This window comes from Leptodactylus fuscus, chromosome 4 (genome assembly GCF_031893055.1).
Source record: "Leptodactylus fuscus isolate aLepFus1 chromosome 4, aLepFus1.hap2, whole genome shotgun sequence".
Classification (NCBI taxonomy): Eukaryota; Metazoa; Chordata; class Amphibia; order Anura; family Leptodactylidae; genus Leptodactylus; species Leptodactylus fuscus.
The window spans coordinates 174,147,093-174,172,918 of NC_134268.1; the positions used below are offsets into that span (position 1 = coordinate 174,147,093).

At 38.7% G+C, this 25,826-nt stretch overlaps 1 protein-coding gene across 2 annotated transcripts in view; it reads left to right on the plus strand.

Moving 5' to 3' along the window:
- TBC1D5 (TBC1 domain family member 5) overlaps positions 1 to 25,826 on the plus strand; it is a 438,516-nt gene that overhangs the window by 270,724 nt on the left and 141,966 nt on the right. For both annotated transcript variants that reach the window (XM_075271425.1, XM_075271426.1), the window contains exons 13-14: positions 1,859 to 1,928; positions 5,483 to 5,655. In XM_075271425.1, the coding sequence (XP_075127526.1) occupies positions 1,859 to 1,928; positions 5,483 to 5,655 (243 nt within the window). The remainder of the gene's footprint in view (positions 1 to 1,858; positions 1,929 to 5,482; positions 5,656 to 25,826) is intronic.

The window sequence follows — 25,826 nt, forward strand, 5'->3', positions numbered from 1 at the left end:
TTTGTCAGATACAACTGTATATACGTCCTCAGTGTTGACAGCTCTTTTTCTAGGCTTTAGATTATATATTTTAGGGCTCATTCACATCTGTGCCCAATCTCCATCTATCGGGTTTTTGGCTTCTGCAGACAGACAGTGTCCGGCCGTGAGCGCCGGTGAGCGTTTTGTGCTCTCTGCGACAAAACCGTTTTTTGGTTTTTTTTTTTACTCGGATACAAAGTACTGAATATCCAACTTTGTGTCTGGTTAAAAAAAAAAACGGTTTCACCGCGGAGAGCACAAAACGCTCACCGCCGCTCACGGCTGGACACTTTCCAAATGAATGGGTTTGAAAACTGACTGCAGGTTTCCATCTCCTGTCCAGGTTTGGGCAGGAAACGGAAACCTGCATAACGGAGGCCGGGGCACAGATGTGAACCCGGCCTTATCTAGCAGCACTGATCAGACTAGTGACATCAATCCATCATTGTCTTTATCTCAGAATGTAAATCCAAATAGCAGTTTAGATCAAGCACACTCGGATCATGCGGCTGGTTGGAGTTGTATCAGCTTGCAACTGAAAGCAGGAAGTGGAGGAGGAGACAGGAGAGTTGAGGAAACCCTTAGACTAAGGCTCCATGTTGCAGAAATGTGCCTTTTTTATTGCAGATTAAGCTGCAGGTTTTTTTTAGCCAAAGCCCAGGAGTGGATTGAGCAGTAGGTAGAGGTATAAGTGCTTCCTTTACCCCTCATTCACATTTGCGTTTGGTAATCCGTTCGGGGACTCCGCATGGGGACCACCCCCTGAACGGAATACCAAACGCATTGGCAAGTTGTGAGCAGTGAAAGCACGCGGACCCCATAGACTATAATGGGGTCCGTGTGCTCACCGCGTGGTGTCCGCATGGAACATGTGGACATAAAAGTACTTTGTGATCTACTTTCATGTTCGCATATTTCATGTAGGCACCGCATGGAGAGCACACGGACCCCATTATAGTCTATGGGGTCCATGAGCTTTCACTGCACACCGCTTGCCAATGTGTTTGGTATTCCATTCGAGGGGGAGATGTTCCCAATGTGGACTCCCCGAACGGATTACCAAACGCAGATGTGAATGAGGGTTTAGATTTTCTTTAGAAGCTGCAACTCGCCTGGAAACAAGTGATTATCATTATAATAGATTGGGGCCAATGATCTAGCAGACCTTTTACTCGGTCTGTATTCTGGTTGTGTACCATAAGCAGACCTCCCTTTTCCTTTCCCGATGAATAATAATCAAAGATTATCAGAAAATGTTTCTATAGTGGGACACATGAGACTGTATAAGCCAAACATGGAGAGTTGGAAACCCCATATTGGGACAGGAGGGGTCAGACTTCAGTTACTGGGTTTTGAGCCCTGTGTGCTGGAGGAAAACCATCCAGTTACTCTATCTTGGACAGGTATTTAGATATGAGGCAGTTGGTACACTGGGGGTGGGATACTGTGCCAGCTACAGAATAGTGCCGTAATACTCTGGAATATTTTACATGGCAGGTCTTCTTTAAAGATCTTGCATTTAGGATAAAACATAATTTAAGTAAATACTCTGACCATAAAATAAAAGTTGTGGGTTGCTAAGTATGGGACATTTTTGGGACTTTGGCCTTTAAAGGGGTTTAACACAAATTCTAATCTAAGAATTAACCTGAGAACGATCTACTGCGTAATAACATTTTTCTTAAATCTCATTTCATACTTGGCCTAGTGTACGGGTTATACAACGTATGTTTTCTTTTTCAAGAATTCTCTTGATTGTCGGTTTATCAGCAAATTAAAGCACTTACTCAACTTCACGTGTTACCAGTAATAATACCAATATTGTTGTTTCTTCTAGTGCCTTGTTTTCAAACCTTATGGGAAGTGCTGAGCCTTGGTTTTCCACATTCGAGCATGATTCCCGCAAGGTAAGATACAAGCTCCAGCACACTGGAAGGTCGTATTTGTATTCCTGTATTTTTTTTTTGTAAGACATTTCTTTTACTCGCATTGATTTTTTGTCTAACTGCTTAAGCCCAAACCATCATTTTCTTGCAGCTCAATCTAGTGGTAAGCCACAAGCAAAAATTAATAAAGAACCATTATCATCTTGAGATCTTTATAAACAAGCTGTTTTTTCTTTTTGGTAAAGAGACGTATAGCTATAGTTCATTATTGTAAACATTATATCAATGTCACAAAGTTCTCTCTGCATTATAAATGACAAGGTAACTTTTTCCGGCAGGTCATTACAATTACAGCAATAACATTATTCATATTGGTTTTAATATGTTTTACCACGTTTAGTAATTTTTTTTATTGCTATTTTTTTTGGGGGGAGCAAGGTCACCAAAAATTAATTTGTGCATTTTGATAGTTTTTTTTAACCCCATATGTGATAAATAATGCTATATTTCGATAGTACGGACGTCTACGCACATGGGGATACCAACCTCACTGTTTTTTTTTTTGTTTACATTGTTTTTTTAAATCAATGATATTTATTTATTTTTACTTTTTATTATTTGTATTTTGGTTTGTATTTAATACTTTATTTGTAACCTTTTAAAGGTTTGTTTGTTTTTTTTTTTACTTTTTTTTCCTGAGCCACAAGGAGACTTCAATCCAGGATCTGATGAGCCTCAGTGTGCAATACATCGAGTTTTCATTATTTTTTGTTGTTTTCTGTAATAAGATATCATGCTGAAACGATGTAACCAATTGCAGAAGTTTGGGTTAACTCTGCTATATAGATATATAGACCTATTATGCCCTTGGAAATAAAGTGAATCTGTTGCCAGAATCCAGTATATCATCCCAGCCCTGCAGATAGATAGGTTAGGGTCACCTAAATCAGCCAGTCTTTTCTCCTTGATTCCTCTTTTGATGCCACCGTTTTTGTCAATATGCAAATCTACTCTTTAGAGCAATGAGGGTGTTGCAAGATTCGTTCCTCCAAAGAGCTAATTTGCATACTGACAAAAGCAGCAATATCTGAGCCACAGATTTACTGATTCCCAAGGGAAAAAGACTGATTCAGCAGACTGTAACCTTTCTATTAGTGGTGGCTTTGTTGATATGCTGGATACTGGTGACTTCCTTTAAAGGGGCTCTATCATTGGGAAAAATCATTTTTAGATAAGCACATCCTTGCATGACCTTTAGAAAGGCTATTTCACACCTACCTTTAGTATATAGATTGCCTCAGTGGTTTTTTAATAAGTCCATTTTTATTCACATGCTAATTAGACTCCTCCATGCACAGGAAGTTCTCACCAGCACTTCTCTCCTTGCTATGTATACAGCACAGGCTGCTGTGTGTGAGAGCAGGGAGGAGGAGTCAGCAGCAGCCTGTGCGATGAGATTTCTGGGGTGCACGGAGAAGGCTAATTAGCATATGAATAAAAACGGACTTATTCAAAAACCACTGAGGCAATTTACATAAAACAGTTAGGTGTGGAATAGCCTTTCTAAAGGCTATGCAAGTATGTGATTAGTTAAAAATGAGTTTTCCCAATGATAGAGCCCCTTTAAACTGGCTATGACCTCTAAACTAGTCCTGGCTGCCATGTAACCCTATGTCTATAGAGATGTGTGCCTTAAAACCTAGAATAAGAAGGGTTCCCTCACTGTGGCTAACCAAAGACAGTGCCGAGAAAAGAGCCTCCTGCAGATCAGACTGACTATCTGTTATTTCTGTCTGTTTCCATAATGTCTTGGCCAAGTAACTGTAGAAGGGCCAATGTAGAGCTAAAGTGACATAAATCTAGCAGAGATCTTAAGCTGCTGAGACTTTGGTTGTGATTTCTCATCTGTCTGCACAGACTATAACATATTTACAGCACACTTGCCAACTCTCCAAGCGTGTTATGGATACCCCTACAAGAAGGTGACCAACCAGTGCCCCAGACGAATGGGAAAAACCTCTCAAGCTCTTTATAATTTTACCTTTAGACACAGGCATTTATCTGTACTCATGCCAAAAAAGTGGTGTGGCCAACAAATGGGTTTATGTATGTCAAAAAAGGAGCATGACAGAAATGGGACATGGGCTCACAAAAGTGACTTGTGGGCTCATGTGGATGATTTTGCAGTACACCACATGCTGGTCTCCCCTATGCCAACAGCACAATGTTGTTATACAGTGCCACTTGTGATGCTGACTAAGAACCTCTCTCACACATTTCTCTTCTGTTGGTGCCTATTAGTAGTGTGCTTCTAATGCTGTGCTTAGTTACTGCGGCTTTTCTGCAGTACGGCCTCTGTTTGATGCCCGCTTGTGTCATTTGATCAACGCTCTACCTTCATATATTCATAAAGTCTCTGTTGTGTGGATCATAAGTCAGTTTTTCTAAGAAGTTTTTATAAGATTCACATTGAGACACTCCTAGATCTGCATAGAGAAACTGAACTTAATTGACTGAAACCCACTTGTGATGTCACAACAACTTGTCTGACTGAAACCCACTTGTGACATCACAACTTATGTAACTGAAACCTACTTGTAATGTCACAGCATTCTATCTGAGTTAAACCCTCTTGGGATGTTACAAGAGCTTATGTCACTGACATTCACTTGTGATGTCACAACAGCTCATCTCACTGAAACTCATTTGTGATGTCACAACAGTTCATGTGACTGAAACCCACTTGTGATGTCACAACAATTTATGTGACTGAAACCCACTTGTGATGTCACAATAATTTATCTGACCTAAAACCACTTATGTTGACACAACAGCTTCTTTGACTGACACTCCCTTGTGATGTCATAACAGTGACTTAAACCTACTTGTGATGTCACAACAACTTATCTGAGCAAAGCCCTGGGTTTTAGTCACAACGTATGTAAACCCACTTGTGATGTCACATTAGCTTCATTGACAAACACTTGTAGTATCACCATAGTTTACCCAACAAAAGAAAGCTTTTGTACTAGACCTGTGTATATACTAAAGTGTTTGATTCCTAAATCTAATTTTAAGAGACTGTGGCTAACCATAGATGACCTTTCCTGCTCCCTTTCCCACACCAGGATCTTGTTCTACCATTGGCACTGAGCTACTCAGAGGGCAGAGACTTCACTGTAATAAGGATCCAGACTCTGGTGTATTGTCTCCCGGTGAAGCACAGCTCTAGATCCTGGTCATTTCAGGGGAAGTGAATGGTTTGCGGGATCAGGCCAGTGCTGGCTACTTTTACCAGCCATGGAAAAGATATACAAGAAATAGCAAATAAATACATGAAATAAAATGTAATATTCGACATGAGTCGATCTAAAAGCTCTGGACCACATTGTTCAATTCCTCTAGCTTCCTTCATAGTGCAGGGCATTAAGAGGCTTCGCTAACATTTTCCTAGTAAAGAATTAATGGAGCCGTGTACCTAACATATACAGATAGACAATTAGGCAGCTGTCACAAGTTCAGTGTTTCACAGAGCCTGCAGTTCAAGGTAATCAGCTCGTTCTTTCTCGCTGCAGGAGAAGGATGCAATGATCTCCGCCATGCCATTTGCCAGACCTCAAGATATAGGGCCTTCCATTGCCATTGTGACAAAGGTGAATCACATCCAAGACCAGTTACTGAAGAAACACGACATTGAGCTCTACATGCATCTCAACAGGCTGGAAATCGCTCCTCAGATCTACGGATTGTAAGTATAAGAACATGGCTGAGAGTTTTAATCTTTATATGTTGTGCAATATTGCAGATATTGAAGCAAATGTTTGCCCTTTTTATTGTCTTATGTTAGAGTTTGTGATACCTGACTGAGCTTACTTAGCTTGGTCTGGTTAACATGCAAAGAAAACTTTAGCAATTTAAATTTTCTTTTTCTGTTCAGTCGTACTATTGTATACTTGCTATATTTTATGCTGATCTGAATGTAATCCATATACTGTTCACTGAATAATATTTAATTTTAACCATTTGAAAGCTGCAAACTAAACTATAGGCTTAACCCTAACCTTCATGTTTCTGTGACCTAGTAACAATAAAATAGGTCACATCCAGTTGCAATTCACGTTCCCTTCCTATCCTCCCAATTTGTCTTCTGATTCTCCGAGTTGTTAACCACTGCCTGTTTCAGTGACCACATGGGTCACTGGTAGATGACAGAGGAAGAATTTGCTATGTAAACTCCCAGGTGCTTTATGATCTCAGTATAAGACAGAACAGCGGGTCTTCATTTAGGTAAGTTAATTTGTCATTGCAAATAAAGCTCCATAAATCTGAAAGAATAAACTTTTTAGTATTTTTTGGGCAGTAAAGCTGACCACATGGGATTATTTTTTGACTCCTGTGATTCAGCCGTTCAATCGATGGTGGGATTGGCATTTGGACAAACGATCCCACCATAAACATTAACAACTGAACTGGCCGATCACTCGACTGAGTCTACACAAATTGGCTAATGGCATATGTGACTACCGTCAGAAAATAGCCAATACAGCTAAGCTACTTTTGATGCGCTAAAGTCTGCCTTTAGCTATTGCAATATTTTCATGCCTGATCGTTGACCAAAATTATCGAAATCAGCCATTTTGGCCAAAAAATGTTAACCGTGTATGGCTAGCTTAAGGTTTTAAAATGGCTTTGTTCTGTTTTCTAGCATTTTCACTGCCATTTTATTAGCCATTGGGCTTCTGTCTCACTTATATGTGTACTACAAGCTTCACAGCCATGTATAGTAGTTAGTAATACAATGTTACTATAATTTACAAATAGAACATTTATTGTATTTTTCAAGACCTTGACATGGACTGAACTATGAACATTAGGAAACCAATATTTGTTCCTTGGTGATCTAGATCTTGGCCTTGTTTATTAGCAAGTCGGTTATTGTGTTCTAGTTATCTGGTTGATAATATAATAGAAGTGTTAATGCCACCCTCCTTCATTGTCTAAAATAATGCTACTATATATGTCTGCTTTTCTATTCATCTCATTAATGGAGTGATTTATGTTCACTTTCCTGTGGTTTAGGGTAATGGACTGAATAATCGCTTCATCCTTGGTGGTCTAGGGTGGAGAACCTTGTGCCCTTTGGTTTCCCTACCCCCCCTGGTATAAGCCTCTACCCACTGCGCTCATACAGATTCTGCTGTGATCATTCAGTAATGTTATGCTATGTAGATTTGTAAAATTTTAAGTTAAAATCCAGTAACCATTTAGTACTCTCTGTTTAGCCTTCTGCTTCTCGCCCTGTTCCATATTACTTGGAAACAAGTGGTAGATTATGAACCTTTCTGGATTATCAAATCCTAGATTAAAAGACACTATACTTAAATTATTTTTTCATGTTTTCTGTAAATTAACCAATTCCTTTAACTTTCTGTACATTTGATGCACTTTTATGTATAGAGCTTATTTAAAGCATGACAAGTTCTTATATCTTACCATAGGGTTTCTAATAGTGCTGCAATATATAAAGCAAAACAGGAAGGAATTGGCATCTTCTAATGGGCATGGGAATTCAGCGTGTAAAATAACCTGAGCTGTTAGGTTATATGCCAGCATGATTTATTACCAGGTCTTCAGTGCTCCTTAATGGATATTATTGATGAAAAATAAGTCTGCTATTAATAGAGTGAACTTATTGTAAGGAGACTGTAGGTAGTCGACATCTCCGTTACATTGGCCTTAGGGAAGTTTACATCCTCTTTAATGATCTAGGTGGGCAAAGTGTAATCCTGTTCATGCACAATGCTGATAAGCCTCCTAGGAAATAAGAGTTGCACACTATACATGTAATTTCGGCTTGTATCATTCGTACTAGAATACTGTACCTAAATTAAGGTGTCTTTTACATTTAAAGGGGTTCTATGCTTTTAGCCACTATTCACACAACTGTCATAGTTTTCTGTATTACTGCATTAGATAAGATGGATACATCATGGAATATATTTTGACAGAACCCAGTGACCTACAATGCACAGATGGTGCTAATTCTGTTGTCAATGAGCAATACAAATGCATTGAACAGAGCTAAGTAAAATGACAAACTTACAAGCAAGCCCCGAATATATTTTATCCCCTGGTGTGAATTGCAGGGACAGAGTTAGAATGGCACACTTGAGTGTCAGAAGGTCCTTCAGTAGATTTATGCTCTGACACCATAATACCACCCTAAGGTCTAGCAGAAGACCTCTCAGTATCAAGCTTTGCATATGTCATCACAAACGTAACATGTAACCCTAGCCATATGTAGCAGTCACGGGTGTCAATTTATTATACAGATACAGCAAAGTCTAACTTGACACTTAATGTGTTAACACAGAAATTACTAGACTTTATCAAAGGCTTCTCGATGGTTTATGTTGTCTTCTTTGATAAGATTTGCTGAAGCACCTTCTATCCCTGTGGAAAGTCAAGTTAAACATTACTAGGAATGACCAGACGTAACTGATCTCCAGTTTAGTTACTAATGCAATTTCTCATTAAACTAATTCAAAAGCCTTGAAAGGCTGCAATTCACACCTAACACCCCCGACATACACACAAATAAGATACTTGTCGTATTCCTTCCTGTCAACTTTTCAGGAGATTGTGTTGTTACTATAACATATGTTTTTACACCTAACTGGAAATCTCAACCAGGAGACAGGTAAGGGCGGACACGTCTGTATATTGAAGTCTGCTTAATGGTGTAGACCCTAGTTATTATTGAATCTCATATGTCAGACCCAAAAGCTCCATTAATAACTAGTAAGGTTTCGCAGCTAAAAGCTGTTTATGAGACTAGTAGAGATGAGCGAACACTGTTCGGAACAGCCGTTCCGAACAGCACGCTCACAGCACGCTCCCATAGAAATGAATGGAAGCGGCCGGCTGCCGGCAAAGTCTGCGTGCCAGGTGCTTCCATTCATTTCTATGGGAGCGTGTGGTTCGGATCGGCTGATCCGAACAGTGTTCGCTCATCTCTAGAGACTAGCACTGTAGTTTATTGGTGTAGCATTTTTTTTGTTACATTTAGTGAGTGAGGGCGGTTTGACATTTGCACCCGGTCTCCGCTTTGTGGGTTTCCGTCTTGTGCCCAAGAAACTGGACAGGAGACAGAAACACGGCAGTCAGTGTCCGCCTGTGAGTGTCTTCTGGTATCCATCGTGAAACCGTGTTTATTTCTTTTTTAACTGGACACAAAGTCCTGCATGTCCGACTTTGTATCTGGTTAGAAAAACGGTTTCGCCGCGAAGAGCAGAAGACGCTCACAGGCGGACACTTTGTAAACCCATTCAACTGAATAGGTTTGGAATCTAACTGCCAGTTTCTGTCTCCTGTCTGGGCAAAAGACGGAAATCTGCAAAGCGGAGACTGGGCGCAGGTGCGATTCTGCCCTGAACATAAGCCCTTGTCTCTTCAGGTGTTCCAGGTATATGACATATGATGTGCAAAACTGTTAGCAGTTGTAATCAAAAATTTAATAGGCTGCAATGTTTAGGAACGTATTGGCCACTGGCTACTGTAGATTTCAGGTATAACTCATGCCAGTTTTCTGATGTGAGTTATAGTGAATGTGAAAGACTTAGGTGTTCTTGCTTTGCCCAGTGTCTTAAAGAATAAGATAAGATAGGATAAGATAATCTTTTCATAGTCCCATCATGGGGGAAATTCAGTGTGTTACAGCAGCATGGATAATGCCGTAATAATACCAAATACAAAAGCTCCATAGTAGAGACATTACAGTGACAGTAGGGACAGATAAAAAGATAAGGGTAAAGAAGATAGTAGGAAGGATATCACAACTTAAGGATCTTTCAGTTCTCTGTATGACCTACGCTTAGCTCTGTGTTGGTTGTACAGCGGGGACGAAGGATCTTCAATAGCGCTCTTTCTCATACTGAAGCAGTCGGTCACTGACTATACTGCCCAGTGGTATCACGGACTCATACATGGGAAAGGGGAAAACCATCATATTGGTGCATAATTTGATGTAAATATGGGCCATGTACTAAAGCTCTGCTAGTTTTCTGATGTAAGCAGGATAGTAAATCCTTCTTCCATATATTTTCATTATGCACATAGAGGTGGAGCGCCCTTTATGTGGTAAATAGTCTATAGTCGATTTACAGCTTTCAAAATTTTACAGGTTGCCAATGTTGCTGAAATAACGCTGCATCTATATAGTGTATCTATATGTTTATTGTATCTCTATTCCCCTCCTACAGGGTAGGGTCCTGTTCTGTTCTATAAAACCATGTTTTTCTTTTAAAAACGTATTAAAATAAATAATAAAAAAATGTTACTTACACATTTAAATATATGTACGGAAATACTGAAATAATCGGCACAAATAAAGAAGCAGCTCGAATTTGTTTCGACTTATATTAGTGTGGTTGCTGCCCCTTTAAGATGCCCATTAAAGCATGTAAGGTCCTTTATAATGATATAAACATTGGTTACCTGCGTGTACAATATGTATGGAATTGACGCGTTTTCCCTGTGACATGCAAATAAAGCTCTGTTTAATTCTCATCTCTTTGCTCCAGGCAGAGTGCACTCTACAATTTAAATAATTTACAAAATATGAACTTACAAAAAATACATGTAATTATCCCCAAAGAATAGTATATAATTCTGCACTAATTTGTGTATTTTACAGACTACTCCTGATTTAATGCTCCAATCAAATTAATAGCCAATCTTGAATTTGATTGGAATCAGCGATAGTTTACCATCTCTTGTTATATGACTCCGCTGTATGCCTGGAATATAGAATGAGTTATTAGAGAGAACACCTAATTCCATCTTGTAAATTACAGATTGTATTCAGTTTGCTGTGTCCACATGTGCGCAGATGTTTTACAGACTCGTATTTTTTATTTTTTTTAAATAATCATTTTCAATTTAGTTACATTTTATTTATTTATTTAATATTGTATATTTTGCTCCCTTTATTTTACTTTTTTATATTAATTATGTAATATATTAGATCCTACCAATACTCATTGTTATGCAACTGTAGCTATAAAACAGTATGATCTTTTTAATACATTTATCACCGTTTAGCCCTTAAATTAATTCATTATGATATGAATTATAATCAATTTAACCTCTGCTTTTATACTGGACACTATCATCAGAAATTGCATATGTCTGGTAAAAAATTAGGAAAAAAATGTACATTTTTTTTGGCAGTTAATTTTTTTTTTTTATATATTTTGCTATGTATGGCCATGTAAAAAGGTTTCACATATGCTGACATCTAGTGGCCAAATAGACTACAGTGCAGACTGGATAAGCGTAAAACATCTCATCTTATAGCCTACAGTCAGGGGTGTAGCTATAGGGGTGTACAGGTAGTAGATACTACCAGGCTTCAGACCCTGGAGGGTCTCTTGGCCACATAAAATATACCACTATTCTAAATGGCACAAGTTAAGTAGTGGCCCCGTTATAGAGGCCCAGGAGCTTCACGTTATGCCTCTGCCTACAGTACAGTAATATTATATTACATTAACACTAATAGGCAGATAGATGAACTCATGAAAAGTGTATGAGATGGATTCAACTAAGGGGGAAGGTGGGTGATGAGGATGTCCCTCTCAAATAATAGACTCTGTTGACTTAAAGGGGTTTTCTCATGACAGACATTTATGGTATATCCACTAGATCAGGGGTAGAGAACCTTCCGTCCTCCAGCTGCTGTGAAACTACAACTCCCAACATGCTCCATTCACTTCCATGGGAGTTCCAAGAACAGCAGAGCAAGTATGCATGCTGGGAGTTGTAGTTTTGCCACAGCTGGAGAGCTGTACGTTCCCTACCCCTGTACTAGATCATGGTCTCCAAATTTGAAACTGATTTATTAAATAAAATGTAATGGTGCATATTTTGTCGCCCCTCTACGATTGCTGATATGGGTATGGATTTAATTTTCTGAGTTTTAGACAGTGCTATACATTTAGCTCAGGTCACATCTTTCTTCCTAGGCTGGTATAAGAAATGCCAGTCGTAAATAGACATCACGGATTCCTTTTAATCTCTCCATGAATGCGGCTGCCATTATAGCTTTGCGAAGGGGTTAAAATACAATAAAAAGCAGTCACACTTACCTCCTGTTCTGGAGCTCTGTAATGATGATGTGTTTGACTACAGGATGTGACCACTGAATCCACAGAATTGGAGGCCGAAGTGGACACTGGGCAAATAAATATCACGTTATCTTAACCCCTTCCTTGCTTCTAAAACCCATTTATACACCAACTCAATGTTTTTCTCCTACCAAAGGCTCTTTTACAACTTGCAGTTACTTGTAAGTATGCTCTAATCGAAAGAGACCGTCCATGATAAGGTTGTCCTAATGTATTACAATGCTAGGCAGCAATACATTACTGATGAGACCCTGCTGAAAATACTTATAGAAGCCATAATGTATAATTTTTGAATGTCCTCAGACAACCAGCTATATGAGGGATTCTTAATGCATTTCTTGGATTTAATGATGTAGGTTATTTCACTACTTATTTAGCCATTATGTGTATCAGCTTATTGCAGAGACGTTCTCCAGCCTCTGAATTCTCCGCTGTGCTCTGTGGATCCTGATATTTTCCTTCATGGCAGCCTATAACTATTTAAGTTTTAAAAAGTGCAATTACCTACTTAAAAATATTCCATTGATCATCTGATTTTATTAATGAGCTCTCTTCTGAAGAATAATGCTTCCTGTGACCAGGCGACCTCCAGTCTGAATTGCTAGACAGCAAATAATCGTAATGTGTTTGAATATATTCTTTGGACTGTGGCCTAAAAACGATTGACCTCAAATGTAATAATGATGTATCAGCCCCGGTAAAAGTATGATTGACTGTTTCAGTGCTGGCATTGTTCTCAAAGGAAAACTGACCTTAAAATAGATGGCTTCAGTCTAGATTTTGCATGCTTCCCTTTCTTTCGATACCTTGTTCAATGCTTTTTTGGGGCTCTCATGTAGTCTTACAGGTTAAAGGGTTTGTCTCACGAAGTTAAGTCTCTAGGACCTTTGTCCTTCTCCACATTCAACCTGAGTGCAGCCAGGCTGAATGTGGATGGGATTGGTGGTGGTCAGCACTCCCATTCACTTCATTGGGAGATGGCTGAAGTACAGCATTCGGTTATCTCCAGCACTCCCAATGAAATGAATGGTAGCACCGACTTCCACCAGTCCTGCCCGCATTCAGACTGGCTTCATTCAGGTTGAATTTGGTGTAAGACAAGACAATTTGGTGCAAGAAAAAGAAAAATGGTACTTCTCTCCTTTGTAATGAAAAAAAGAACTAGAACCCGAGGACCTTTAACCATCTTGACCAACGACACCCTTTTGCTTCCTTCAATAGGTGCTGCTCCACTGATTTTGATGTAGTCAGAATTTTTTCTCTAGTCACCACCATTCCCAAGCAATCAATATAATATAGTTAGTTAGGTCCTCTACTGTCAGGTGGGAGGTCCTGGTCTGGTGAAGACCGACACGGACCATCCACTTGACAGCCAACATTATATTTGTGCTGAAACAAAGATGATTGCTTGGGAATAGTGAGGGCTATACAAAAAAAAAATCTATTTGTGACAAAATCAATGGAGCAACATTGATTAAAGGATGTAAAAAGTGGGAGTTGGTGAAAGTTACTCTTTAAAGGCTATGGACACCTTTAGATAATGTTTTGCACGTATTGCAGGCTAAAAGTGTTTTTGTAATTGTTTTTTAATCAATTGGTTTTACACCTGGCATGTACCGTATACATACTACATAGCAAGCTGCAGAATGTCACTATTACATTTCTGAGAGCTCAGTCTCCAGTTTCCCTCTTTCCTGACCATAGTCAAGTTTAATCTTGATAAATTATCTTAAATCAATTTAGGAGATATTCTAGAAAACAGAGAAGAGAGGTGACCCATCGGAGACTTTGACAAATTTGCCAGTGATCGCTGTTCTGCAGCTTGCAATGCATTGCAATAAATGCAAGTTGTAGAAGTCAAATGGTGCAACTCTTATAATAAATGCTTGATGCAGAATTTATTTTAGCTCAAAATATATGCACGTAATAATATATATATATATATATATATATATATATATATATATATATATATATATATATATATATTTTTTTTTTTTTTTTTAAATGGCCAAAACATTTAAGGTTTTCCTGGTTTAACATTCATGAATGTACATTCCATTTAAATGTCTGTAATTTTCAGCTTCTCTGACAGCTGTCAGTCATTGCATACATTTCTGTTTACATCCAAAGACTGAAAATTTGTTTGAACTTGTACTGACACATCTGAGAGTATATTAGAGTGCGTAAGTGTATGTAAGGGCAATCTGCTCCTTACGATATGAGGGGTCCTTGCGAATGCACTTTAAAGGACCATAAATCCAGTTTTCTTACATGCTTAATCATATCCATTGAGATTAAGTTCACACAGAGTTTTTTGGCCAGGGTTTTGAGGCCATATCCACCTCAAAACCCTGACCAAAAAGACATCTCCCATTGAAATCAATGGGAACCACTCAGGTCCTTTTTCTTCCGGCTCCCGGAAAAAAGAAGTGAGATGCTCATTATTCAGGCCGTATCCACCTCAAAACCCTGACCAAAAAGACATCTCCCATTGAAATCAATGGGAACCACTCAGGTCCTTTTTCTTCCGGCTCCCGGAAAAAAGAAGTGAGATGCTCATTATTCAGGCCGAGTCACCTCGCTATTCGGCCTGGAAACACACCCTCCTCCGGACTAGACCCAAAAAACCCATGTGAACTTACCCTAAAGATGACTGAGCCTCTAAGATTTGTTTTGTCCTGTGTTCAAAGTGAACCCCCTGTTCACTCCGAACTTGGATAGAACCGGAAAGGGAATTATTATACTCTGGAGGCTCACATTTTATACTCTCCTTTTGTTACCTCTTTTGGGTCTCCTCATGGCATCCGTCTGTGTCTTCCTCCTCACAGCATCTGGTGACCTTCTATAATGTCATGCACCCGGGATCACCGCTAAGGCCTGTGCTTGGACCTCAGCGGTGACATGAGCATGAGGAGCGTCATGGTGACCATTTTGTTTAGTCCAAGATGAATTCTAAATTGTTTGGTTTTGTTAAGCACAGAACAATTTAGAATATTTGGGTTGAATATAGTTCGTTGTAAATAACTTCGCCCATCTCTAATTAAGACTGTACTGAAAGTAACACAAAAAATAACAAAATCGCAGTGTTTCCTACCGTTATGTCCTTCTTTCCCTTGGACCTTAATTGTCTTATATTATGGTTAAGATTTAGAACCACAGAAAGAAATACTGTGTATATGTAGCAGGAGCGTAGCAGGGCTCCCCTACGTTCTGACGGTCATGTGAGCCTCCGTGCAGTAGGACAAAGCAATTGGTAAAGCTGCTAAGTTGGTTTCCACCCAAAGATGGAACGTTTCGGATTTCTGCAAGGTTGCACAAGGCTCATGCAAAAAAAAGCTACAGACATACATATAGTGAGGACAATTTTATATATATTTTTTTGTTTAGTGCAACATTGTTTTCTAGGTTTAGTGCCCATTTATATTATGACTTCACTGTTTGGACTTTTGGACATAATATGATAAAGATGTATTTTATTGCGGTATATTAGGACAAGAGAAACATTCATTACACAGGGTTGTGTCTGTAGCATGTGCATGGTTTTTTTGTTTTTTTTACCAACCTAGCCTTATTCTCACAAAACTAAATATGTTTGTCAATTAGAAATGCTCTCCTTTCCCTTTAAAGAAGTAACAACTGTACATGTATATCAATGTACAAGTTTCCAAAAGCTAAAATCCAGATATTAATGCCCCATCTGTATTGTTGTGTGCCGTGCCAACATCACCATGGCTCATAACACCATGTCTAAACTTTGAAGCACTTTTTGTAGCGCAATAATCCTAATAACAAAGCAATAAAAGATTATTTGATTGAGAGTTCTAGAAGCAAAGTGGTCTCATCATGGCCCCCACTACCTCTTTACGGGCTAAACAGAAGGGTGTTATTATTCAAGTTTCTCTCCCCTGTTCCCAGTTTCCTCCTGTAGTAAAATATTACAGTGATTACACATCATAAAGCCTATCTGTAATAAAACGCATCAGCTGGCCAAGGTTTTCATCGCTCACTCAATAATCCATTAATACAGCGACGCTGCCCAGGCGTCTTTATAATACCAACTCGGAGGTAATTTTAATCAGCCGCACCAGCTGGTATTTAACAGCAGCTGCTGGAGTCGCCACAAATATACTCAATAGCTGGCATCTTTATTTGCAGTATTTCAAGGGGAGAAGCGATCCCCCTGTGGTTACTGGTGTTGTCTGTGTATGTATATGATTGCGTGGAAGAAAAAAAGTTGTTTTAAGATCATTGCTACTTTTTTCTCCTGTTTCACATTACAAATGTGAAAGCAATGACGTAGCTTGTGGGATCGGTAATAGTACTATATATCCATCGGTTAACTCATCTGAATAGGTACCTTATATGTACTGTAGGGGTATTCTGTACATCTTATGGGGAAACTTCCATCCCAGCCAGACAGGCGCCCTGATGACCACTGGGTAAGGATTTTTGGAAACCGCTGCACAGATATACTATGTTTTTCATAACTACCATAAAAATTGATAGGTGTTACGGAAACAGTGTAGAATCACAAGCTACACTTCTCTGTAGTTCCTATATAGGACTTATGGAAACAACGTAGAACAGTCGCGGTTGGTTGTTTACGTATCTCCTAACATCCTCAGCGAGGATGAGACACTGGTATTCACATCTCAGCCATAAAAGGCTGAAATGACAATATTTCCTTAAGGCAGTCCTATATGGATATCCCTCTGGTAAAGCATTGTGATTGCTCGAAGACTGAAAAATCCTCTAAAGGCTAAGGCCCCATGTTGCGGAAACACAGCTCTTTTTTTCTTTTTTCTTTTTCTTTTTTTTTTACCGATTTTGCTGTAGTTTTATGAGAAAAAGCCAGGAGTGTATTGAGCAGAAGAGAGGAGTATTAGAGCTTCTTAGATACGCACATTGCTTTCGGAGCCATTCTTGACCTTGGCTCTAAAAACCGCAGCAAAATCTGCAACTAAAAAAAGCTGTGTTTCCACAATGTGAGGCCTAAGCCTAAAAACACAGTGATCCGCCTAACCAAGTTCTTCTGTATCCATATGATCTCCATCACTAATATGACTATAATGATTGTCTGCAAGAAGAAATATTGCAAATTTTTTACATCTCACCAATTCAGAATACATATTGCAGTTGGTTTAGTGTCCTGGCATGTACAATAAGTGTGTGAGGTGTATGGGCCACATCTGGATCATGAATTGGAGGAACTTGAACAAACAGAGAAAACCCAAAGATTCAGCATCACTGGTTAAAACTTTCAATTCTTTATTTCATTATTTGGATTGCTCATACTCAGATTATTTTTTACTACGTGATAATGTATGTATGGACATGTGTCTGCTTCATATGGAGCACCATTTTATTTGGGGGAAGGTGACGTGATTTTTTTTTTTTTTTTTTTGAGTCTTTCTTAAGAGTCAAACAAGTCGGTGTGTGAATGGTCCGTGACATGAGATGTGAAGATGATTGTTAAAATTCACTCCTTACTATATTTCTGTAGCATATACTATGTATGGTCCTACAAATATATTACACTCTTTTTGGTTAATCAACATAGTATGAAATTTATGTATTTGTTCCTAATAATAATTCTAGTTGTTATTTTTCATTAGAGGTTTCATTAGAAAATAGAGATAATAGTTTCACGACTGAGTATTGTTCTATTTATTGCATAACTTAAAACAGAAAAAAATAATACCAATAAACGTATTAATGATCGGATTCCTCATGTATCATGCTTAGTATCAATTAGAAATAATAGTAATAATATTTTTCTCTGGATCCCTAGTGAAGCATTTTAATAATAAAAATAGCAGTGTAATCATTAGAAAGACATTAATGTAGTCTAGTTTTTATAGCATCGCATCAAAATCATAATAATAAATTGTAATAAATAATAAAGACTTTTCCTCTTTAACTCAATTTATTTCTATCAAATAAGAGTAATAGAATAGGTAATCATAATAAAGACATTGCTCCTGGATCATCATAAATATAAATTGTCATCATTTTCTCATGGGACACAATAAAAAGAATAGGCATGTAATATTATTATTATTATTTTTAATCATCATTTCTTATGATTATTTTTTTATGACTATTATGGTGTTTAATTTACACAAAAATCATTTCCTGTCGAGTAAGGCCAATATTAGAGTTTCTACAATTGGTTTGGTTGGATATTTCTTAAGTATTCCTATATCACAGAGAATTTTTCCTTCTTCACCAATATCCTCCATGTCTTGTCACATCCGATACCTACTTGTTACTGGGTTATTATGGTTTGTGTCGCTGAGGTAGGATAAAGAACATCAATACATTTCATTGCTCTTAAAGAGATTGCACATGAACACAAATGTGAAATATATATACATATATATATATTTACAGTATATTATTTGTAGACATTTAAATATATGCAAATAGAAATAATTTTTTTAAATGCAGTTTTAATGCATCTTTATGGTGACAGTCTGGTGTCTTGATAGGTTGGCAATAAATATAACCATATATGCAGGATCTTACTATGGTCTGATACTTGTTAGAAAACCAGTCATGATTCCCTTATTGTGGCTGGGTTATGTCCTCATACATGGAGTGTCCCTGCCTGATAACGTGTCTGCAATAAGAAAATCATGGCCAATACCGGAACGTAGAAAGCCCCTGCTTTCATGGTCATATACATTGGCAACTGATCAAGACAAAAGACTGTCACCACTAAGATGGTTAGAGACAAATCTGCAACATTTTGAGTTACTTCTATTTGCAAAAATGTTTAACTTCTAGTTGTCTACAAATGTACTGTATAGGTATGATAATGAGAAAACCCCTTTAAATAATAAATAAGTATGTATATATGTGTGTGTGTGCATGTATGTATTGTGGGACGGTTAGCTCGGAAGAAGCAGTGGTGCGGACCCAAATAGTCAAGACAGGAACACAATATGCAGCAAACTGTTTTATTTAGAAAAAAAAAACAGGAATATAAATAAACCTTGACTTCAGGCACAAAATGAGCAAAATAAAATACAGCCTTAACTTCAGGCAAAAACAAAATAAAAAACTGCTCGCCTGAGCAACTAACTAAACAGAACTGATAACCTAACTATACATGTGGCTTACTTGCAGCCACACGAACAAAAGAGGAACAATATAGTCTCACCAGACTCAGGGTTACAGGACAGAACCATACACCTCCTTTTACCTCATGGAACTGCCCTGGAATGCAGGATCTGCAGCCTTTTCTGGCCCAGTAGTGAGCCAAGGATCTACACATGGGCTGAGGCCTACTCCAGATCTGCCCTGGACCACTCATATTTTAGAAACTTGGGACTGATATATCTGGACACCAGCACTCTACCTTCTCACTCTATCTATCTATCTATCTATCTATCTATCTATCTATCTATCTATCTATCTATCTATCTCTACACCTATAATAAATATATATATATATATGTATGTATGTATTTGATATAATACAAGTATCCTCCCTGTTGAAGTGTCCTTTATATTGAGTATAAATTCTCACACAAATGTCATCTAGTAGAATCACTAAAGCTTGAGCATCTTCTCTTGGAAAAGCTAACCTGGAAAATCTAAAATTCATAGTAGAAAAAAAAAGTACAATTTGGAGAGCACTTTTAGTTTTCATTTTAATTACAGTAAAGAAATTCCAATAAAATTCCGTGGCCAGTTTTTTGCTTTTAGAAATTGTTAGTAATAGCAATCTTCCTGAAAAAGTGATGTGTTACAGCTACAAATGCCATACACATATCTGCGCCCTTATTCTGCTAGTGCTACATGGGAGGAATTGTAAAGAGGTGTTATGTTAGAGGTTCTGATATGGCGTTCTGACCTCTCTGCTCCAATACATGGGAGGGCACCGTATAAGGAGCTGTGGAAGAGATTTGGAATCAGGGCTCGTTCACATCAGCGTTCGGGTCTCCGTGGTTCAGGTTTCCGTTTCCTGCCTAAAACAGAGGCAGGAGACGGAAACCTGCAGGAGTCTCTCTCACCCATTCATTTGAATGGGTGAGAAAGCTGTCCGGCTGTGAGCGGCGGTGAGCGTTTTGCGCTCTCCGCCGCGAAACCGGGTTTTATAATCCGGACACAGAGTCGGACATGCAGTACTCTGTGTCCGGATAAAAAAAATTCGGTTTCGCGGCGGAGAGCCTAAAACGCTCGCCGCCGCTCACGGCCGGACCCGGTCTATGGTTTCCATCTTCTGGCATGCAGAAGACTGAAACCATAGAACGGAGACCGTGAATGCAGGTGTGAACCTAGCGTCAATATGTCATAAGGAAACCCCTTCATAGTATACATCCTTTTTTTCTAGATATAACCTAACCCATTGGATTTCTGCTGTTGGCCTGCAGATTTGTGAGCAGGGTACAAGCAGCTGTTTATGACGTCCTATAGTCAAGATACAATTATTGAAACAAATGACTGACTGCAGAGGATTTTATTTGTGTGTGACTTCTGAGCTTATTAATAGGCGGCTCCTGTTCATGAAGCAAGGAATTATAGTAATACAGATAAGCAGGAACTGCTGGAAATGCAAATATAGATATGATGTCATAACGTGACAATGATCAAAACCTCATCGTAGCCGCCACCAGTTGGCTAATATGGCCTGTAAAGTTGGCCCTGGCATCAAGTTTTCCTTTTGAAAGCAGCAAAATTAAAATAATGAAGTGCCAGACCCATCACATGACAGATTCCTACATCTCTGGACAAAGCAGGTTGACTAATAATGGCATTAGTCAGATTCCAGGAATGGTAAATATATATGAAGCTCTTAGATGGTTTCCTTCTGTTAAAGGGTTTTTCTGGGCAAAGAATGTTTTAAAAAAAAAAAAAAATGTCTTAGAGCTATTAACGGGTTAATAAATCCACCCATTTGCCTTCAGCCATGTTTTGAGTGATTTCTTGGTGTCTCTGGGAGCTCATAGTATCTCTTGCATTTGTTTACATGCTTCACCTTCTTGCTATGATACTTCCTCACCCCCCCTTCCTTCCTCCGCCTTCCTTACTCATTCCGCCTTCCTTACTCCCCCTTTCTTCCTAGCTCTCCCTTCCTTCCTAGCTCTCCCTTCCTTCCTCGCTCCGCCTTCCTCACTTCCCCTTCTTCCTCTCTCCCTCCAATAAACCCTCTCCCTGTCTCTCTAGCTATCCCGCCCTACCCTACCTACTGAGCCCAACCACCAACCTCATTATACAGTATACTTACTTCCCTGTGAAATTGCTTGCGCTCTTCTCCATCGCTGCTCTGTTCTTTGCAGCGATGATCCACCTCTACTGCTTAAGCTGCACAGTAGTAGTTGATTATCGGCAGCAGTGCGCAGAGCAACGCTGGGAGAAGTGGTGGCAGTTAGAAAAGAAAGAGGAGCCGTCCCCCAAGAAGAAGCATAGAGGGTAAGTATAATTGGGTGGATGGGGGGAGTAGTAGTGAGGATCTGTTTCTGGAAAAGGGGAAACGAATAGTCACCGGATAATCAGAAAATGCCCCTGGAGGGCACCCCAGGAATATTGGTAACTATACATTTTTGTTTAATTAGGTTATTTAGAAAGTAGGAGGGGGAGGGTGTTTAGATTAGTGTAGGGATTTCCAGTTATCCCAGACAACCCCTTTTAAATAGGCTCCTGACTTTGGCACAAAAAACTGCAGCAAAATCTGCAATAAGAAATACTTCCTTCCTGCAATGTAGGGCCGTAGCCTTTGGCTGAGTTTTGCTGCTGCAGCCTTCAGGGTGTGTTTATTCAGTGTGTTTTTTGCTCAAAAACTTAGACATAGAGAGATTTTTATAGACAAACCACATGCTTTTTTGAAAAGAAGCAAATGTATTTTCAAAAATGCATGTGATTTTTCTCTAATAGCACATGCATTTTTGTATATGTTTTTGAGCAAAAATGCACAGTATAAACCTACTCTCAGGAATACATGCCGTGGAATTTGCCTGATGGTCTGGTCGTATGTCTGGTCGTATGTTCTCAGCCTAAAGCTGGGGCCCTACATAGCATAAACACCGCGATTTGGCCGCAAAGGGGACTCTGCAGCAAAAATTGTTGCATTTTACAGTCCCTTCAAAGTGGATGGGATTCTGATTATCTGAAAATCTGCAGCAGAAATGCTGCTACTTTCAAAACTGTTGCGTTTTTGGAAATCGAAGCATGTCCGTTAAACAAACAAAAACACTGGCTTTTTCCGAGAAATGCAATGTGTTTCTACCACAGTCTTTTCCACAGTGGTTTTTGGCTTCAGCGCGCTACATTGAGCCTTAGCCTAACTGAGCATATGAACGGATCTTCCTCTAACAGGTGAGGGACTCCGCCTGTCTTTACATTACAGGGTCAGCCATTCATATAGTTGCTGTGTAACATTTGGGTCAGTGCGTATATGAATGACTTTGAAATCAGTGTAACCAGAATTAATAATTAATCCGTTGTGTAGCTTTTGTCTATATTTCCATTCCCCTATACAACTTCCTTCTCTCACACTCTCAAGTCCTAAATACAGCATCAAGTAACGTTTCTGTTTCTCATCTGAACACATTGCTAATTCATCTAAAAGTTACAGGGAAACCAGTTGTTTGAAAGAGTTCATTTATCAGTACGAGCAATTTCCAAAGCTTCAGCCAAATATGGATCTGTCTGCTTTGGACTATGATTGAGTACGTACAGTTAAATCCTACAACAAAATGAATTACTGGAATAGCAATTTGAATACAAAAATTACATGGCAAGCACTTTCCCTGTTATTTCTAGTGAAAACAGGCTGTTAAAGTTTGTTTAGTGTGTTTGACAACAGACAGTTTGATGTATTGCCGGGCACAGCGGTAGGTTGGACTTGAGTGGTATTAACTCCCTGTTTTGATTAATGGTAATTGTTTCAACGAGAAAGCATGTTTTACATACAACTCATAGTCGTGGAAAACAGAAGTTGACTTGCGAGATCCATAATTAGCGTTGCGAGTTAGCATATAAAAAGATCATGAAGAACATGCGGGCAGGATATGCTCAAGCTCCTATTGTTTAGCATTGTATTGCTTATAAACTATTCGTTAGGCGAAATTAAACCTGGTTATTTATCTTTTGTTCTCTGTTACAATGTGATTTATGAGCTATCCTGGAAGCCTACAGCACTTTACAGAATAAAAAACAGTAGCGAAAAATAAAAATGTACCTGCGTAGAAGACGAGGAGGAAAGGTAATCAGATACCGCGGCGTCAAATTGCTGTGGGAACAGAAGAGGATTTAGCAACATAAATCTAGAAAAAAAACTACTATAGAACATTCTGTATTGTCATTTAGAAAGGGGGAGATGGGGAAAAGAAATGGACGTTTTGATGGATTTCAAAAGAAAATATATATTAGGGTTTTTTATATTATGTCTTATTGTGATGGAAAATAATACGTGCTGTACTCACTTGTCAGAGCACAAGATATTCATGCAGATACCAATTATTTAGGACAGGCTTACTGTATATTACGAGAAACTACAATTAAGATGTAGATTGTAAGTGCAGGTGATGGTATCTTTATAATTGCTTATGATGAATTATGGAATTATTAAATGGAGGCCTTAGGGTTCCTAATATGGAGCTGCACTACATGTTCCATCAGAGGCCAAGGGTAAAGAGGAATCCCCCAGCATAAGCTGTAGGTGAGATTTATCATGAAGAGTCATTTTTGTTGGAGTCTGCATTGGCATGGGCCAAATTTATCAAATGCGGCACAATGTTTGAAAAATCTGTAAAGAAGCACTTCAGTAACTTCTATAGTGTAATGTTACTATGTATTGTCTCCTCTGAAAAACTGATCTTCCCTCTGGACACTGTGAACTTCTGTATATACAGGAAACAGAGTAACAGTGCAGGTCTGTGGGAGTCAGATCAGAACTTTAATAGTTGTGTATTGTAATTTGACTTGTTCATACAAGAAACCCTGCACATAAGAGGTGCAGAGAGGTTTGTGCTCCAGAGAGGAGCATATAAGTTGTTCGATAACACTATATTACAAACAGGCTCATTTTCAAATAGGGGGGAAAAAATATTTTTTTTACTGGAGTATATCTTTAAGTGTAAAACTTCTGTCCTGTGAGTGAGTCTGCAAAAAAATGTTTTACAAGTTAGATTTGATAAATCCATAAACTGTGTCAGGGCACATGGAAAATGAATGAGAATGGGTGGAGACAACATAAAAGAGGGTGGAGCTAAACTTGCTTCGACGCTATATGTGCGCTGCACATTTTGTCCCTCTTTCTATTGTTCGAAAGTTGGGAGGTATGTGAGAGGCACCTCGTGGCTAACACGTCGATGCATTATTTTATCAGCACAAAAATGTAATTTTAGGATAAAAAAGTAACTTTCAGTTTCCAGAAAGATCAAGTTGGCATAAGCACATATTAGTTGAATTAGAGACTATTTTCCTTTTTGGGAGACTACATGCACTAACACTTGTGTATAGTGTTTATGTCCCAGAACATATGAGTATATAAACCTATTTCCACATCTGTTTAACAGAAGTTATATCCTTTAAACCATTTTATAAAGTCATTGTTCTATATCCCTATCCCCAAATAAATGAATACAGTTACAGATGTATTGGATGGTCAGTGCCTAAAATAAAAAGTAAAGTTGTCCTATGTCCTCTAACCCCATCTGTATGATAAAGCAGGTAAAACATATATATTATTTGCATAATGATGTGATTATTGGCCACTGTGTACAAATAGGGTTATGTCCGCATATGGCAGCCTCAGTGTTAGAACACAACCTTAAAATAAAAAAATCTGCCTTTGGAGTAGAAGAAATGTTCTTATCGTGCCCTTGTGTGTTGTGATTAGGTTTTACTATGTCAAGGGTTCGCCACGTGTTTCAAGTATACATGCACCTGCCCAGCAGTAAAGTGTCCCTGGAAATGGGATTCAGATTTTTGTCAATTGAAAATACACACACAGAGTAATCTCGCACTATAATAAGAGCCCTTCACATAATTAAATATGCTATTCCTAAGAAGTCTGAACAACATTAATTTGCAGATATAAATGTGTTAATAACCCACATTCCTCACCTCGGGTTCTTTAGCCATCCCTTGAGATTCCCAATTAAGGTCATAACACTGATGAGATTGAGCGTCTAAGAGCTAATAAATCCACAGGCTTTTGTTGTATGGTTGCCGCAGTTCACCTGTGTCTTAAGAGCATTTACTGTACGTTCTCTTTTACTATATAGGGTTGTATTAAGAAAAAAAAATAATAAAAAAATAAATCATAACTAAATAAAGAGAAATTATATATTTTCTTCTGTTCAGAAATCCACAATTTAGAATAGAGTAGCCTTACTCTGTTATATGAAGATGCAGTTTTTGCAGCAGTGGTGTGGGCACATACAACCTGGGTATTGGGCACCTTCTGAACAAGATGTGGACCCACTTTGTTACTACAGATTTGGCCTTGGGATTAAACTGGGAGTGAAGTCTAAAGGGGTTATGTGGGGATACAAAACTATAGTATATAGTTTATAGTATAAAATTGCCTACCCTATAGATGATAATCCCCTGGGGCACCCTGATTATAAGTCTTGCAGAGCAGGGGGCCAGACGTCTCATTCCCCAGCCTGTGTTGCTGCTGTTCAGGCTATTTATGATGTCACAGACTCCACTTTAGTTCAGTTGTGTGTCCATAGAGTAGACTAAGAGTCGGAATATTAACAGCGGAGACTTC